At 37.0% G+C, this 14,313-nt stretch overlaps 1 protein-coding gene across 2 annotated transcripts in view; it reads left to right on the top strand.

Annotated features, from left to right (window-relative positions):
- Window positions 1-14,313, top strand: part of ATAD2B (ATPase family AAA domain containing 2B) — a 75,879-nt gene that overhangs the window by 33,447 nt on the left and 28,119 nt on the right. For both annotated transcript variants that reach the window (XM_082481064.1, XM_082481063.1), the window contains exons 15-20: window positions 738-828; window positions 6,478-6,789; window positions 10,469-10,601; window positions 12,555-12,741; window positions 13,394-13,579; window positions 14,013-14,148. In XM_082481064.1, coding sequence (XP_082337190.1) covers window positions 738-828; window positions 6,478-6,789; window positions 10,469-10,601; window positions 12,555-12,741; window positions 13,394-13,579; window positions 14,013-14,148 — 1,045 coding nt within the window. The remainder of the gene's footprint in view (window positions 1-737; window positions 829-6,477; window positions 6,790-10,468; window positions 10,602-12,554; window positions 12,742-13,393; window positions 13,580-14,012; window positions 14,149-14,313) is intronic.

Here is a 14,313-nt window from a genome sequence, read left to right as displayed (position 1 = left end):
TCAAATCTTCAGAATGTAAACAGAGAGGTAGATTGTTCAAGTTAAACTGAATTGCTTATCTAAAAACTCTGGTTTTGTATAGGTTTGTATAATGAGCCATGACAATTGGGATTTTGGAAGTTGTGGTAAGAGAAAATAGCTTTATTATCATGTAGACTGCTAAGCACCTAACAATTGTATGTGCAAAGCCAGACGTTATTATAACGGCAACAGGAACACTTCAGTTCCTTGTTCTAGACTTCTATAAACTCAGCCATAATATCTTATTAATTTATACTTAAAATTAAATTTACTTTGCATATTTATAGATGTTTTTGGGTTCTATAGAATTTTAAAATGAAATAGTTTTGGAATTCATGTGTTAGCAAAAAATTGATGTGGCATTTGGCACATTGTTAATCATAGGTGCAGCAATTAAAAATTAAATTATAAAATTATGATAATTCCTACTAGAACATTAGTTTTGATCGGTTCATGTATAATAATCTTGTTGATTAAACAGGAATTAAAATGTGTAACTGGTATACTGAAAAATTGCTTATATATGAAATTAAAAAAGAAGGGAAACATCTTTGCTCTTGAAAGACTTGAGTGTTATGTTCTCCTTTAATGTTTCTCAGTGGCATGTCAAAAACAGGTAAAATAACTTTATACTCACATGAATAAATATTTTTGTCTAAAATTATGACGTGGATTTGGCTTGTTAATTTTGATCTCTCTTTTTTTTTTTTAATCAGGCACGAAAGCACATTTTACAAATTCATACCAGGGATTGGAACCCCAAATTGTCAGATCCTTTCTTAGGAGAACTAGCTGAAAAATGCGTTGGTGAGTGTTATGGTGTTAGTACTTTTACTATAGATGCATTTTTTTCTGTGTAAAACTTTGAAAGTGTATTACATGTGTCAGGAAATCTTATTATTTTTACCTTTCTACACTTCTGTACTTTCAACAAAATTCTTTTTATGTAATAACAAAATATGCTTCTGTCTTACTAAAACACGAAATGAGTAGCTAGTAGTCGTTTGCAAATACAATCATGTTTCCTTTCTGTAACATCACTGTCCTTATATATACCCTCAAAGAGGAGCAAAATGAAGTGGGAATTGGAATCTTTAGGTAGACTTTCTATTAAGTTAGTATATTGCAGAAGAGATAGGGAGACTTGGGGTTTTTCTCTACTCATGGAGGGAAAAAAATCAGTACTTGTTTTTTTGTTTGTTTGTTTTGTTTTGTTTTTTTCTCTCCATTTTTACTGACCGGCATGCTCTCCTCTGACAGAAATCCAACAAACTAACCAGCCTTTCTAAAGATGAATTTTTTTCAAGGTTGTCAGCACAGAACAACCCCAAAGCGTAGAGATAGGCAGGGGGCAAAAAAAAAGCGCCACACCGTGAATACATTAAATATACCTTTGGAACGCCCAAAGACCTGCTGTACTGAATGGAGGATGGTTGTTCAAGATAAACCTGCTGCTTAAAAACTAATCAGAAATAAACCCAAATATTTTATAGTGAATTTAACAGAGGAAATGACCCTAAAACACACATCACAATTTCTTCACAACAATTTGTCATGCAAAGATGCATCCTCTGTCAGTCATCTGCTTGGACAAGCACTGAAGTTCTCAGAAAAAGGACAGTCTCAAATGTCTGTGCATTGGAGTCCATCATCAGAGAAATAAGAACTTTAAATTGAACATCAGTCCATTCAGTCAGCTACAGTACATCCGAATTATCCTCTTCATCCACAGGGACACCTATCATCGAAGCAGCATCCCTCCGCTTTTGATGCACAAAGACCTCAGCATCTTCTGGTGAGGAGAAAACATAACTGTCCAGCAAACTCCAGTTTAAGCTTTGCCTGGTATAAGACAGCATGTGCCAAACCCATTTCATGTAAATTCTGCTTGAGTTGTGCAAAGACATGATGCTGCTTAGTGGGAGAGAGGGGAATAGATGGGATAAAACCCAGTTGTTTGAAAATTCACCGTGTTTTTGTGTGGAGAACACAATTATGTATTTTAAAATTTCAGTGCATAGGGAAAGCCACTTGTAGGTTTGAGTGGAAGATGTTCTTTGTGCTCAGTAAAGCCTATCAGTTCTGTGGAAAAGTCACCTAACAAAAAGAAAATACCCTTTTCTGTTTTCTTCGGCTTTCCTACTGTCCAACTACTGTGCACTTGATTGCCTCCATTCTGTGTCTTGGAATTTGAATGTTTCCATACATCCAAGATTAAAACCTTTTGACTATTACAAGGACTTTGTAAAACAGCTGAAGTAAGACATGTTTATCTCCTTCATCTTGAGATTGCCTCATCATTTCTATAAGTGAAATCTGCGGCAACTGATAATTTGAACAGACTTTCCAGATTCTTTGTGGGCATTGCACGTCAGACTCATTGGTGCACTTTTTGCATTGATGCGGTGTATACTGGTCTGCTACTTCCTCTTGTGTGCTGGTTTTCTTTAAAAACAAACCAACCCCCCCAAAACAACACCCCCTGTTCCCCAAGTAAAAGCTGCCTAGGCTCGACAGGGTTTTTGCCCAACATGGTTTATACCTCTCTCCAGTTCAGCAAACTTGGCAGCACATAACTACGAGCGCTTGGATCCTAATGAAGAAAACTGCTGAAATACTACCAAAGTAAATGACTTTGGGGAAGCAGATGTGTGTGCGACTCAGAATTTTTTAATATCCAAGGGTGTAATTATAAAGAAGTTAGAAGGGAAAAGCCCCAGGACTTGCAAAAACTAGGTTATTTCCTGAGGGTTGATTTTTGTCCCTGGTGTTATGGATTACATACCTTTTAGGAGATTTCTGTGTACGTGAGAATTAAAGAACCCACTTCAGTGAATGTGGCCGCATAACTGCAATGTGTGTGAGACAAAGCGAAGCAGCTTGGGGAGAGCGTGGAGTTGCTCAGAAGACCACACACTGATGTCTTGTTACTACCTTCAATAAACTCAAGTAATTACTGTTTTTTCCTCCATAGAAGTGCATACTGGAGATGGGCCCTGAACTTTATAAGTCTTTTCTTATCTCTTGCGCTTACTTCATTGTCCTGAATGATACCTTTCTGTAGGTAGAGAGACTGTTACCTATTAACTCAGGCTTGTAGGAAAGAAAACATATTAGCAACTGAAAAAGTGCGAATTCCTCCATCTGTCCTCTTGCAGTTGACTCTTTTTACCATCTAATAAGGGTTATTTAAATAATGTTAAATAGAATTATAGTGAAGCAAACCATCATTCTCAAGATGTTTGTTAAAAATATTCTATGCTAATTGTTGCAGGAGTCTTTTGTGGCAAAATGATACTTTGTTAGTTTTTGTTTTCCCCCATCATAATGTAATGATGGAGGGGGAAGTTTTGGCGTTAGTGTTTACATTTGTCGCAACTTAAAAAACCCCACCATAATAGTTATTTTTCATTTCTGTCATTGGGCTGAGTTGTTCGCTAACTTGCTTTTCCTGCAGTCCATTTTAGGAATTGTAGGGAGTTACATGACGTAAATTGTAAGAAGTGGTCAAGATTGTTCACCTAAATGTTTGACCTAGCTCACTACCTGTTTATTGTAGATATTTATGGAATACCAAGCAGAAGAAGACATTTTAGAGAGGTCGTAATTTCTGTGCGGTAGAAGTGGAAGAGTATGACTTTAAAATTTCAGTGATCAAAATGTATTCTTCAAAAACCTATGTGGGAATCTGCTTGTTTGCTTTCCGGCTCTTTAAAAGTTGTTACTTCAGAAATGTTTAGCAGAGTGCGGTGGTGATGGGTAGAACAAAATGGGCTACTTGACAAGAATCCTTGTTTTGTGCTAAGTAAAGTTGTTCCAGTACATTTTGCCTGCCAAATTGAACATCCTTTGTGAGATGCTTCAAAAATGGAAGCAAATGCACTGAACCTTGGTTTTACATTATAGTGTCAATTTGGGCAATAATAAATTCAGGTTATTTACTGTTGGCATGATACATTCTATTTTGCTTTGACAATACTTTACTCTTGTTTTTCTTCCTCTTAATCGGTGTGCATTTACTTCTTAGAAATAAAAAGGTCTTTAATATTAGTTTCACAAGGTACAGGATTTTTTGCAGTTTTCCTGTCACTGAAATGGATGTACAGTATGCACAAGAGAGTCCCTCAAAAAGAGACACCAATTATTACTCTTCAAATGTAATTGCTCCTGAGAAATGAAAAGTAGAAATGGAGACTAATTGTGTATCTGATCACCTGAGAATTTAATTTTAAAAATAGGCTACAGGCTATTATTTCCTAATTTTGCAATTCTTTGGAGATGTACAAGCGGTGATTAAAATGACTGTTAGAAAGTGGTATTACAGCATTTATTAATAGAAAAATTGGAAAGGATATAGCTCCTGAGCTGCTGAATCTTTTGTCATGAAGATGCTAAACTAGTTTTTAAGGTGACAGGCATTCAGGGTGCTATATATCTCTAGCACATCTTTGATTTAAGCTTCAGGTTAGTGTCCGTCCCCCTCCAATTTTTTGCTTAATTCCAGTATGCTGCTTAAATGAGAAGTGGACCAATTTAAATGGGAATGTGATACCCGATACTGAAAGAACAAAGCAAAATTTAGAGGAAAAACCTTGGTTTTGATTTCTCTGATGCACCTGTAGCTACTGTCTAATTGGGTTCACATGGTTGATGGAGTGTGCCTGTGTGGTTTTGATTTCATGATGGGGGTTAGTGAAGAAAAAAAAAAAAACCACAAAAAAACCTTTGTGCTGAAAATGATTAGTTGCCTATTGACTAATATAGTGGATGTATTTGAACATATTTCAAATGTCACGTTTATTTTTTTTCAAGTAACTTGTGAATGTGAATTGCTACATGCTTTTTAGATAATAGTCACTGTGTGTGCTCATCAAGTTTGCGCCGTTATTTCTACTAACCTTTTTATAAAAACAGAAAGCTCAGTTTAAAAGTTGCAGGAGGAGTCGGATATTTATGGTGATCTTCCATCTGAGGGGTTTTATGCTTTTTAAAAATTCTTTTCAAGTATATATGAGAAACTTTGGTGAAATTTGAAGTCTCAGCCAATTGAAGTCATCTTTATAGCTGAAAAGTTGGTATCTCTTATAATTATCCCCTGGATTTATATATCTGAAAGATGGGGGTGGAAGATTGTCTGTCTGCCGTGTTAACTGCTTTCTTTTTTATTTTTCAACACTGTTTATTGAATCAAATTTGTTCCTTGTTGCTGTATGTATCTTATAAAAAATACGTGTGGCAGCAGCACTGAAAGAACATCAGAGGATAAAGAGAGAAAGCATACAGGCTTCAGTTTTGGGACTTGGTGCTGCCAAAAGACCAGTACAAAAATAGCATAGAAAAAGTGCAAAAGGTGTAAGACCTGGTGGGGAGGAGGAGGTCTGGTTAAAACCAGAGAACAATTTAACTAAAGAATTGATTAATTAGCTTCTATAAACACTTTGTTGCAAAACCATGAACTTTTGTGTGGCGATACCTCAATGCAACACATTTTCCTGTAGTGACTATAATTCTCTAAAAGAGTTTTCCCACTGTAATAATGTTTTACATTTTTTGAAAGATGGAGCTGTGATGCTACAAAATACAATGGCATATTAATGTCTCTTGCTGAGAGATATGGAAAAATTTGAAATCCAATTTCTAGCTCTGGGGGAAAACCCCAAACCGTTAGTACTGCAAAAGACACAGAGGTATTAAGTCTCTCAGTATTTCATAATTATCAGATCTGTGTTTTTCAGTAATGATGATTAAGCAATTATCGGTAGCCACCTGTAGATATTTAGAAGCTAGGCTGAATTAAAATTCTAATGCTTTTTAATAATTGCTCTACTCTTTCGGTTGTATTAGTAAAATTATGGAAACTCTGAGAAGTCTGAAACATTTTTCTTGATAGTAAAAGTTCATGTTTTTCCAAGAATCCACAGTATGCTTTTTTTAACAAGAGATTTCATCTCTTCCATATTCTACTCATGAAATATTTTTCTTTATACTGCTCATTTTCTCTGTCTGTAAAAGTTTAAAGTTGTTCATGTTCATCCAGTATAACAAATTACTTAGCTATTTAAACAATAGATTTGTGTAGAGATATTAAAGTAAAAAAGGAGGAGAGGGGCTAGCCTGTTCAAATCGCACACGTTCTTTAGACAGTATTAAGGAAGAAGAAAGAGCGATGACAGACCTATAACCCTGGGCTGGAAATAAACTACATATTGCACTATGTAGTGAAAATGTAGGTCATTTTAACTTCAATGTGGAATTAATTTCTTACTGTATTTTAGTATATATAATTGTACAGAATTTCTTGGTACACAACACTGTCACTGGATTATGACCTGGATTCCGGCAGGTCTTTCCGGACTTTGACAATTAAGTATTACTGGTCGTTTTAAGCATGTTTGAAATACATGTAGCACAGCAGTGCTATTTCATGGAAGATATTTTTGTTTTTGTGTGCCCTAGGGTACTGTGGAGCTGACATAAAAGCACTTTGCACTGAGGCTGCCTTGATTGCCCTGAGACGACGCTATCCCCAGATTTATGTGAGCAGTCAGAAACTACAGCTGGACGTTTCTTCGGTAGTTCTCAGCGCGCAGGATTTTTATCATGCAATGCAGAATATCGTGCCTGCTTCCCAACGTGCTGTGACATCTTCAGGACATGCGTTATCTCCTGTGATCAGACCACTGTTGGAACGTACCTTCACTAACCTTCTTGAGGTTTTACACAAAGTGTTTCCTCATGCTGAATTTAGCCAGGGTGACAAAAGTGAAGGTATGTGGGTTGGAGTTTGGATTTTTTTTTTTTTTTTTTTTTTTGCAAATGCTGCTTCAATTTGGAAATATTTCAACTGCTGGCCTTAAAACTGATGTGTATTTGGTTCAGTGTTACGTTAGAACGTAAAGACAGTTAGCTTGGATATTGCTTAATTATTTTTGCTGATTCCATGTTGCTGTGGAATTTAGTAAACTGACCTATGTAGACCAAGATCCCATAGGTGTGAGTGCCATCTGAAAAAAAAAAAAAAAAAGACCCCCAAGTAATTTACATTTTAAATACAAGAAATAATGGGGCGTAGTGGTATGGTGGAACAAAAGAACAGAGTGAACACTGCTGCTCAGTATGTTAGGACCTGAAATTGGTGCTCCTGTCCTGAGAGTCATTTACCTGTCCCCAATCCTTTGCTTGTTGATGGTGCAGAAGCAGGCAGGGAAGGAGCGCTACGGGGAGCTTGCAGCTCAGCGCGTGAGACTGGTTAGCTGGTGGCCTCTACTGGTTAACGAGAAAGTCCCGAGGCTTCCCTCCCCTAGAACTGGCCTGATGCGCTCTTGATCCTCCAAGTCAATTCTGCTGGCTTAGCAAGTGCAGAACTATTTGCTGATTTGTCATGTTAGCTTTTTGCCAAATTAGTGAGTAAAACCAACTCGCTAAGGGGTCAGATGTATGCCGGAACCCTGCTGCAATGGGAGCGATGTTGAGTGCGTTGAGGAAGCAGGGAATACGAAGGAATGTGACTGACTGTTTTGACTGGCAGTGAGTCAATAGGTTGTTTTTTGTTTTTTTTTTTGTTTTTTTTTTACCCAGCTGTTCTCTGAGACATACTGTAATGGTTACCCTGGTTAGTTATTGGAAGTTAAATATCAAACAAGATATCTTGGTTTTGATGCCTACTTATTCTGGCATATTATTTTCTACTGTTCTTATCTGGGACCAGCCCCACTCCCCCCCTCCCCCCAACTGTGTAAACCATATTTGTGGTTGTGTGTGATTAACTTGAAAATAGTCCAGTCATAAAGCAAATCTGTGACAGCCGTGACTTTCTTTTCATTCCTATTCCAGAGCACACTTTCAGACTGCAGCCCAAGCAGCTTAAGCTGATCCCTGCTCTGGCTGCAGCAGTTCCTCCAGCCCAGCTGTGCATTTTTGCTCCATCCCTTGTGCTTACTTTAGTACGTCAGGCCCTTTGTTAAAACATTTTAGCCAGAAAACTCATCCAAAAATGATGTATTTTTGTCAGGTTAGTTTTCTGCTGACTGTGGGATAGCTGGAAGTTTTAACAAGTGTTGGAGTTGGCACGAGATGGGACCTGGGAGCATGTGGTGGTGGGTAGGGGGAAGTGAGCTGGCTTGCAGCTGCAGTTAGATCAAATTAGGCTCCCTTGATCATATGAGGCTCTTGTAGCCAAAATTGTTTAAGATGCGTAAGTCTCTCTGTATATTGTTAACTTATTGGTAATGCTCAATTTCAAAATCATCAGTATTGTTGATGAATTGAATTAGGTGTTTCTGTTGTATAGATCTAGTTCAGAATATTTTCTTTGGTTATGTTCTTTGCATTCCTATTTGTTACTGCTCATTGTTGCTAACAAAGTGAGTTGGAAGCATTCATTGAGTTAAGTAGTACTTTTACTAGATAATTCTGCTGTTATGGGTACTGTCAAACCTTTGTAGATAATCAATTTTGAAGATACAAGAACTAAGGTTTCTTTTGAATTTTCCTCTGTACCTTAGTTTTTCTTCTTAGCCCCTTAAACCTAAGGAAATAATGAAAAATAAGCTTAATCTGTGTTAAAAACAGCAAAGTCCACTTTCAGGTACAGTGATTTGAAGTGTAAATGTAGATTACGCACTAGTGCTTCAGTTTTTCTTGAATTCAGAGCCAGGTATATGGCAGATGCTTAATGGTGTGCTTACAATCTGCAAATCTAGTTTTCTACCTGTCTTTGCAGTCTACTAACGATTTCTGTTTCTTGTAATTCTGTGAATCAGACAAGCAAAGGGTGTCACAGAGGCTTGATGCTTGAGATTAAAAGATGGGCTGCCTTTTTTAATAATTATATATTTTAGGAAGCAAAAGCTGTGTCCAGTGCACGAGCATAGGACTTATCCTGTGTTCTACATTTGGTATAGCCAAAATTCTACCTGGCCTGCGGTGAGCCAAGAATTAGGAGGCCTGTCTGTCCAGCTGATTTGAAGGCTGCTATGCTTGCCCAGAGCTAAATGCCCAGCAGCTTCTGTCCAGCTCTTTCTTTCTGTGGAAGAGCTTTTGGCCACTGGTCGGGGTCTGCAAGTCTTTTTCATCTTTGCCCCCTGAGGAATGTTTGTCAGCTGTGTGACTGCCTCACGCCTTGCCAAGGGATGTGACACGTCCTCCTCCCACACCAGCAGAATGTCATTCCTGCCCAGCCTACTCGGAATCCAGTTTCTTACATCACACAGCCACCTAAGGGAACCTTTGTTGTCTCTTAACAATTTTTCCTGGGAGCATATGTCTAGATGCATGGTCCTAAGATGGCTTCTCCGTCCAACACTTCATGCTGCCTTGAAGTTGATGCCTGTGTCCCGTGGTGGTGGTTTGATCAGTGTAGCAGGACCTGTGCCATGGCTTCATGTAAATCAGGCAAATCATGCAGTGGGTCGTATATTTGAGAATAACCCTTAGATCCTTCTGTATTCTACATTTTCATTTCACAGCAGTCTTTTTTCTAAGTGACGGTGACCAACTTGAGGTACTGTTAGGATGTCTGGTGGTTGCCCTGAACAGCAGTGTGCTGCTCTGGGCTGCTCTCAGAAATGCTGCCCATCCATCGCAGAGCATTTTGTTCCTCAGGAGACCTGCCCTCTGCACTGCTCTCACGGTACAGCTGAGTAGCTGTGACCGTTTTCATCCTGTCGTTGCAGACTGATTTCTCTTTGGGAACGAGAATGAGTGGCTTGCTTAGGCTAGTATCAACTAAACTCCTTTCCTGGGGCAAATAAAGAGCTTGTAGCAGTTTATTTCCCATTATCAAATCACAGCGGTCTACTCTTAGTCCCGTTGCAACTGTAGTAGCTAATTTAGCTGTACCTGATTTTCAACTGTGAACTGGTTGTTTTTGTTTAATGCCATATTTGTATTTTTTGCAGTTGTTTGTCCCTGCAGTCTGTCTTTTGAATGCTGTCAGTCTTTTAACTTTTTGTTTCTGAAGGTCTATACAGAAAGTACTTCAGTTCATTATGCTACTATATTAGCAAAGGAATTAAAATAGATTAAGTTAAAGTATATGAACATGGAATGAATTGAACTGATTTTGATAAAAAGTAATTCTTTAGAGTCTGAGGAATTAGAGATTTTATAACTTTATCCTTGAAAAACCTCTAGCTGTGAAATAAAGCCAAAGGAAGCATTTCCGAACAAGTTAAACATTTGTTGTATTCGTGAACTTGTTCTGCTTGATGGTTTTAAAAATAAACTGAAATGTTGATTAGACTTCTACAATATTTAATTTGTTTTGGTGTTTGAAGTAATAAGTACTTATTATTCTGTGTTCTGATATTTAGACAGTTTTAACTCATTTTTTCTACATTTGAAAATGTGTTATAATTTGCATGAAGAAGATTGTAATGTCTTTTCTTGTTTGTTGTGTGTGTACTTAGAAGTGATAAGGTTCTAATTAATATATTTCTTGGAACAGATGTACCAAGTCTAATATTAGATGATAGTGAAGATGAGAATGCTTCATCAATTTTTGAGACAAGCTGTCACTCAGGATCACCAAAGAAACAGTCATCAGCTGCTATACATAAACCCTACCTTCATTTTACAACGTGAGTGTTTCTCTAAATGCATATCACCAGATAAATAAAACAGTGAAATTCTTACATCAGGAGAGGTAACAAAGATGATCTTTTGCTTTGTGGTAGGAATGGTGCTCTGCAATAGAAATGTGTAAGTGTATGGACAGGAGTTTTAGATATGTGAATGGTCTTAGGAAAGGCCACATCTTAGACACAGTAATCAGAAACATTTTGCATCCGTCAAATGTAGCTTAGAAGTAAGGACGTTAACAGCAGTTCTTAATTGTAACAAGCCATTTTGATTTGAAAGATTAAAAACTGGGAAGAGGGAGATATGTAGGAATATTTTGGAGAGATTGCTTTTTCTTGGTCTAAAATATTGTTGACCTTCAGTGTACGCAAATGTTTGGGTGCATTATATAATTAATTCATTCAGTATTACCAACATCTTCCTAACATCTTTTTTTCATTGTTTTTCATAGAATGTTTTGGGGAGTGGGAATTTAGTGTGAGTGAAATTTTGATGAGCCTTTCCTGTATAAATTGGACTAGCTACAGTAATTAACCATAATAAACTAACATTTCTTTGTTTTGTATTACAAATAGTTTTAGACTCCTTTGTGTGGTGGGTTCTGCAGGGAGTTTGCTAAATAAATTAAAAAAGATTAGGAGAACCGTTCAGTAGTAGTAGTCCTGTTTAGTAGAGCCATCTTGTGGAAAACTGCTAACATTTTTGTGCGAAGGAGTGATGCCTGAACAGCATTTACGGAAATCTAAGCTTAAAAAAAAGGATTTAAGTTCAAATAGTTTGAGGTACATAGTTGAGTATTTTAATGCCAAATTTCAGCTTTTGTTGTGAGGGCGGGAGGGCAAACCCAAAACCAAAACAAGGATACCTATTTGTGTGGATGTGTGTCTATATAAAATAATCTCAAAGAGTATGTTTATTTTCATAAGTTATGTAAGCCTCCCTTTATCTTTCTGAGCATTTTTTGGTTGCTATCTGTGGGTGTAACCTCCACCACCAGAACTGAAAAGCCAAAGATCAGCAATATTCATAGCTGTTACAAAATATTTAACCTGAAATAAACCCAGCCAGTCTTGTTTTGCTGCCTGAACTGATTGATGTGCAGATAAAAATGCCTTAATAAGAGAAAATGCAAAATAATTTTAAAAAATCTTGTTTCATAATAAATTTTCTATAAATGGAAAAGACTTTTAATGGAAAAACCTAATGCTTCTCTCTTCATGTCTCACTTGTCCCCAAATCAGGGCAAAATCCCCCCAAACAAACTGACACAAAACGCCCAAAATCCTTGTAAGGACTCCTTAGTATTTCTTTTCAACAGCAAAAGCAGAAAATAGGTTTACCTTTGCAGTTTTTCCTTTAAAATCTTTCTTCTGTCTGGAAATCTGTTGAATAGAAGCGTATGAATATGCTGGAATGGAAGACAAATAGTGATTTTATTCAATCCTACTTCAGGTCCTATTTCTTAAATAAACAAAGTATTGAAATTTTAGGTGTTTCTTAGAAATCTTGGGTAGCACTTTAAGGGATGAATGGATTGACCTGGGATTCCGGAGGCTACTGAAGAGATGTTTTCATTGTTAGGACTGAACTAGACAGGATTAAATAGATATGTTCACTGGAAGTCCCTTAAGTCTTTTTATATGACCGAGGAATTGGTTCTAGATAAACTGGTTATAATCAAAGTTTTTGTGAATTTAATAAGTGTGTAGCTTTGCACAGGTGAATTTGAATGAAATTGTTTTGAAATCAAAGAACAGACAAAGCTCGAGTTACTGAGACTTGATGTAGTGTTGCAGTATACTAGAGTTAGGAGAATCTTTTAAGGCTATCGTAGGAAACTATTATCTATTGCTGAAGGCCTTTTGGATTCTAAAAAAAATCTTATTTTATATCTCCATCCATTGATAACATCAGCATGTTAATTGTCGTTTGTAACTGTTGTTTTGCTGCAGGTCAGCTTACCACCAGCCAACCTCTTACAGACCAAGGTTACTGCTGTCTGGAGAGAGAGGTTCGGGTCAGACTTCGCACCTTGCTCCAGCACTATTGCACACTCTTGAAAAATTCTCTGTACACAGGCTAGATTTGCCAGCACTTTATTCAGTCAGTGCCAAAACGCCTGAAGAATCGTGTGCACAGGTGACGTTTCAGGTTCTCTTGTAATGAGTAAATTATGTCATTCTGCATCAATATAGAGGGAGCTAACTGGAATGTAGCTTAAAAGCCAGGTTTTCATAGGCTCCTACTATTTTCATGTTTAAAAGAAAGGAGTCTCTAGAGGGTGATTGAGATCTCTCTGCTGACTAGTGAGAGTAATTACATTTTTAACTTGCCCCCTCAGTCACATACCTAATGTCAAGTAAGCTTAATCTAGTTCCTGATTTTCATGTTATTAGCTTGTGTATGAATTCGTGTGCTGTGGTTCTGGGCTCAATTACTTAGTTTTAGATGGTTTATGCTTCAAAACAGTTTGTGGTGGATTTTGCATGGATTGCAAAACAGCTTAATTTTCGTCTTGATTGTTCGGTCTTAGCAAGGTTTTAAAACATATATGACAAGTGGTCGTTTGTAGTCTCCGTAGCACATTAACTTAAAATAATGGAATGACGCAGCTAACAGTCACAAACACTTACTTAGAAAGCCTTTGTCATTAGATAATTTTATTTTACTGGAACATTTGTATATAGAATGCCACAAACTTGAGTCATTTTCTATTCCACAAGAATTTTATTACTCACAAGTGGAAAAAAATCAGTTTCGTAGTTTAAATACCACTGTTTCTTTTAATTAGATCTTTCGCGAAGCTCGAAGAACAGTACCAAGTATTGTTTACATGCCTCATATTGGTGATTGGTGGGAAGCTGTCAGTGAAACTGTGAGAGCTACTTTTCTAACTTTGCTGCAAGATATACCATCTTTCTCCCCTATATTTCTACTGTCTACCTCTGAGTCCATGTATAGCGAATTGCCTGAAGAGGTAAGTTTGCTGTGGAAGGTGGTGTTGTTGGGGAGGGTGTGCTCTTCAGAATGTTTTGATTGTGTAAAAACATTCTGTTTTGCACTGGTTTTCTAACTTAATTCAAAATATGTCAAAGTGAAAACGTAATATTAATTAAATGATTGTAATTTTCTTTAATAAGGGGTGTACGTCCATATTACTGATTTTCGTAATCTCTGTGCTACCTTGCTGGGAAGACAAAATTGTTCATTTTGTCAGTTGTTCATTTTGACAAATTACTCCAGTGTAATTAAATGCAGATTTAGTCTAAAGGCCTGACCTTTAGCTTTACATCCTCTGAGCTTCAGGATGGGGGAGGGGAATTCCTGTTTTTTTTTCTCGTATTTTTTTCACGTATTTTTTTTTCACGTATTTTTGAGTGGGGGCTCAATTTTCATTTTTTTTTTTTCAGGTGAAATGTATTTTCAGAATCCAGTATGAAGAGGTTTTTTATATTCAAAGACCAAGTGAAGAAGACAGATTGCGATTTTTCAAAGGGTTAATTCTTGATGAGGCAGCGATGCCCCCACCAAGAAGGAAACAGGCTGGTAAACTAAGTTACAGTAAAACCAATAATAATGTGATCTGAATGTTTTCTTTTGTGGTATCTTCCTTTTTCAAAAGGTGTGGGTGAATGACAGTTAGTGTAATTAACATTTGACAGTCTTAATCAATGCCCAGAATAAATTTTGTGCGTTACAGTTACCAGTTTT

This window comes from Vanellus vanellus, assembly GCF_965231255.1.
Source record: "Vanellus vanellus genome assembly, chromosome: 3".
Classification (NCBI taxonomy): domain Eukaryota; kingdom Metazoa; phylum Chordata; class Aves; order Charadriiformes; family Charadriidae; genus Vanellus; species Vanellus vanellus.
The sequence above is the reverse complement of the archived record's forward strand: the minus strand, read 5'-3'. Positions and strand labels throughout refer to the sequence as shown.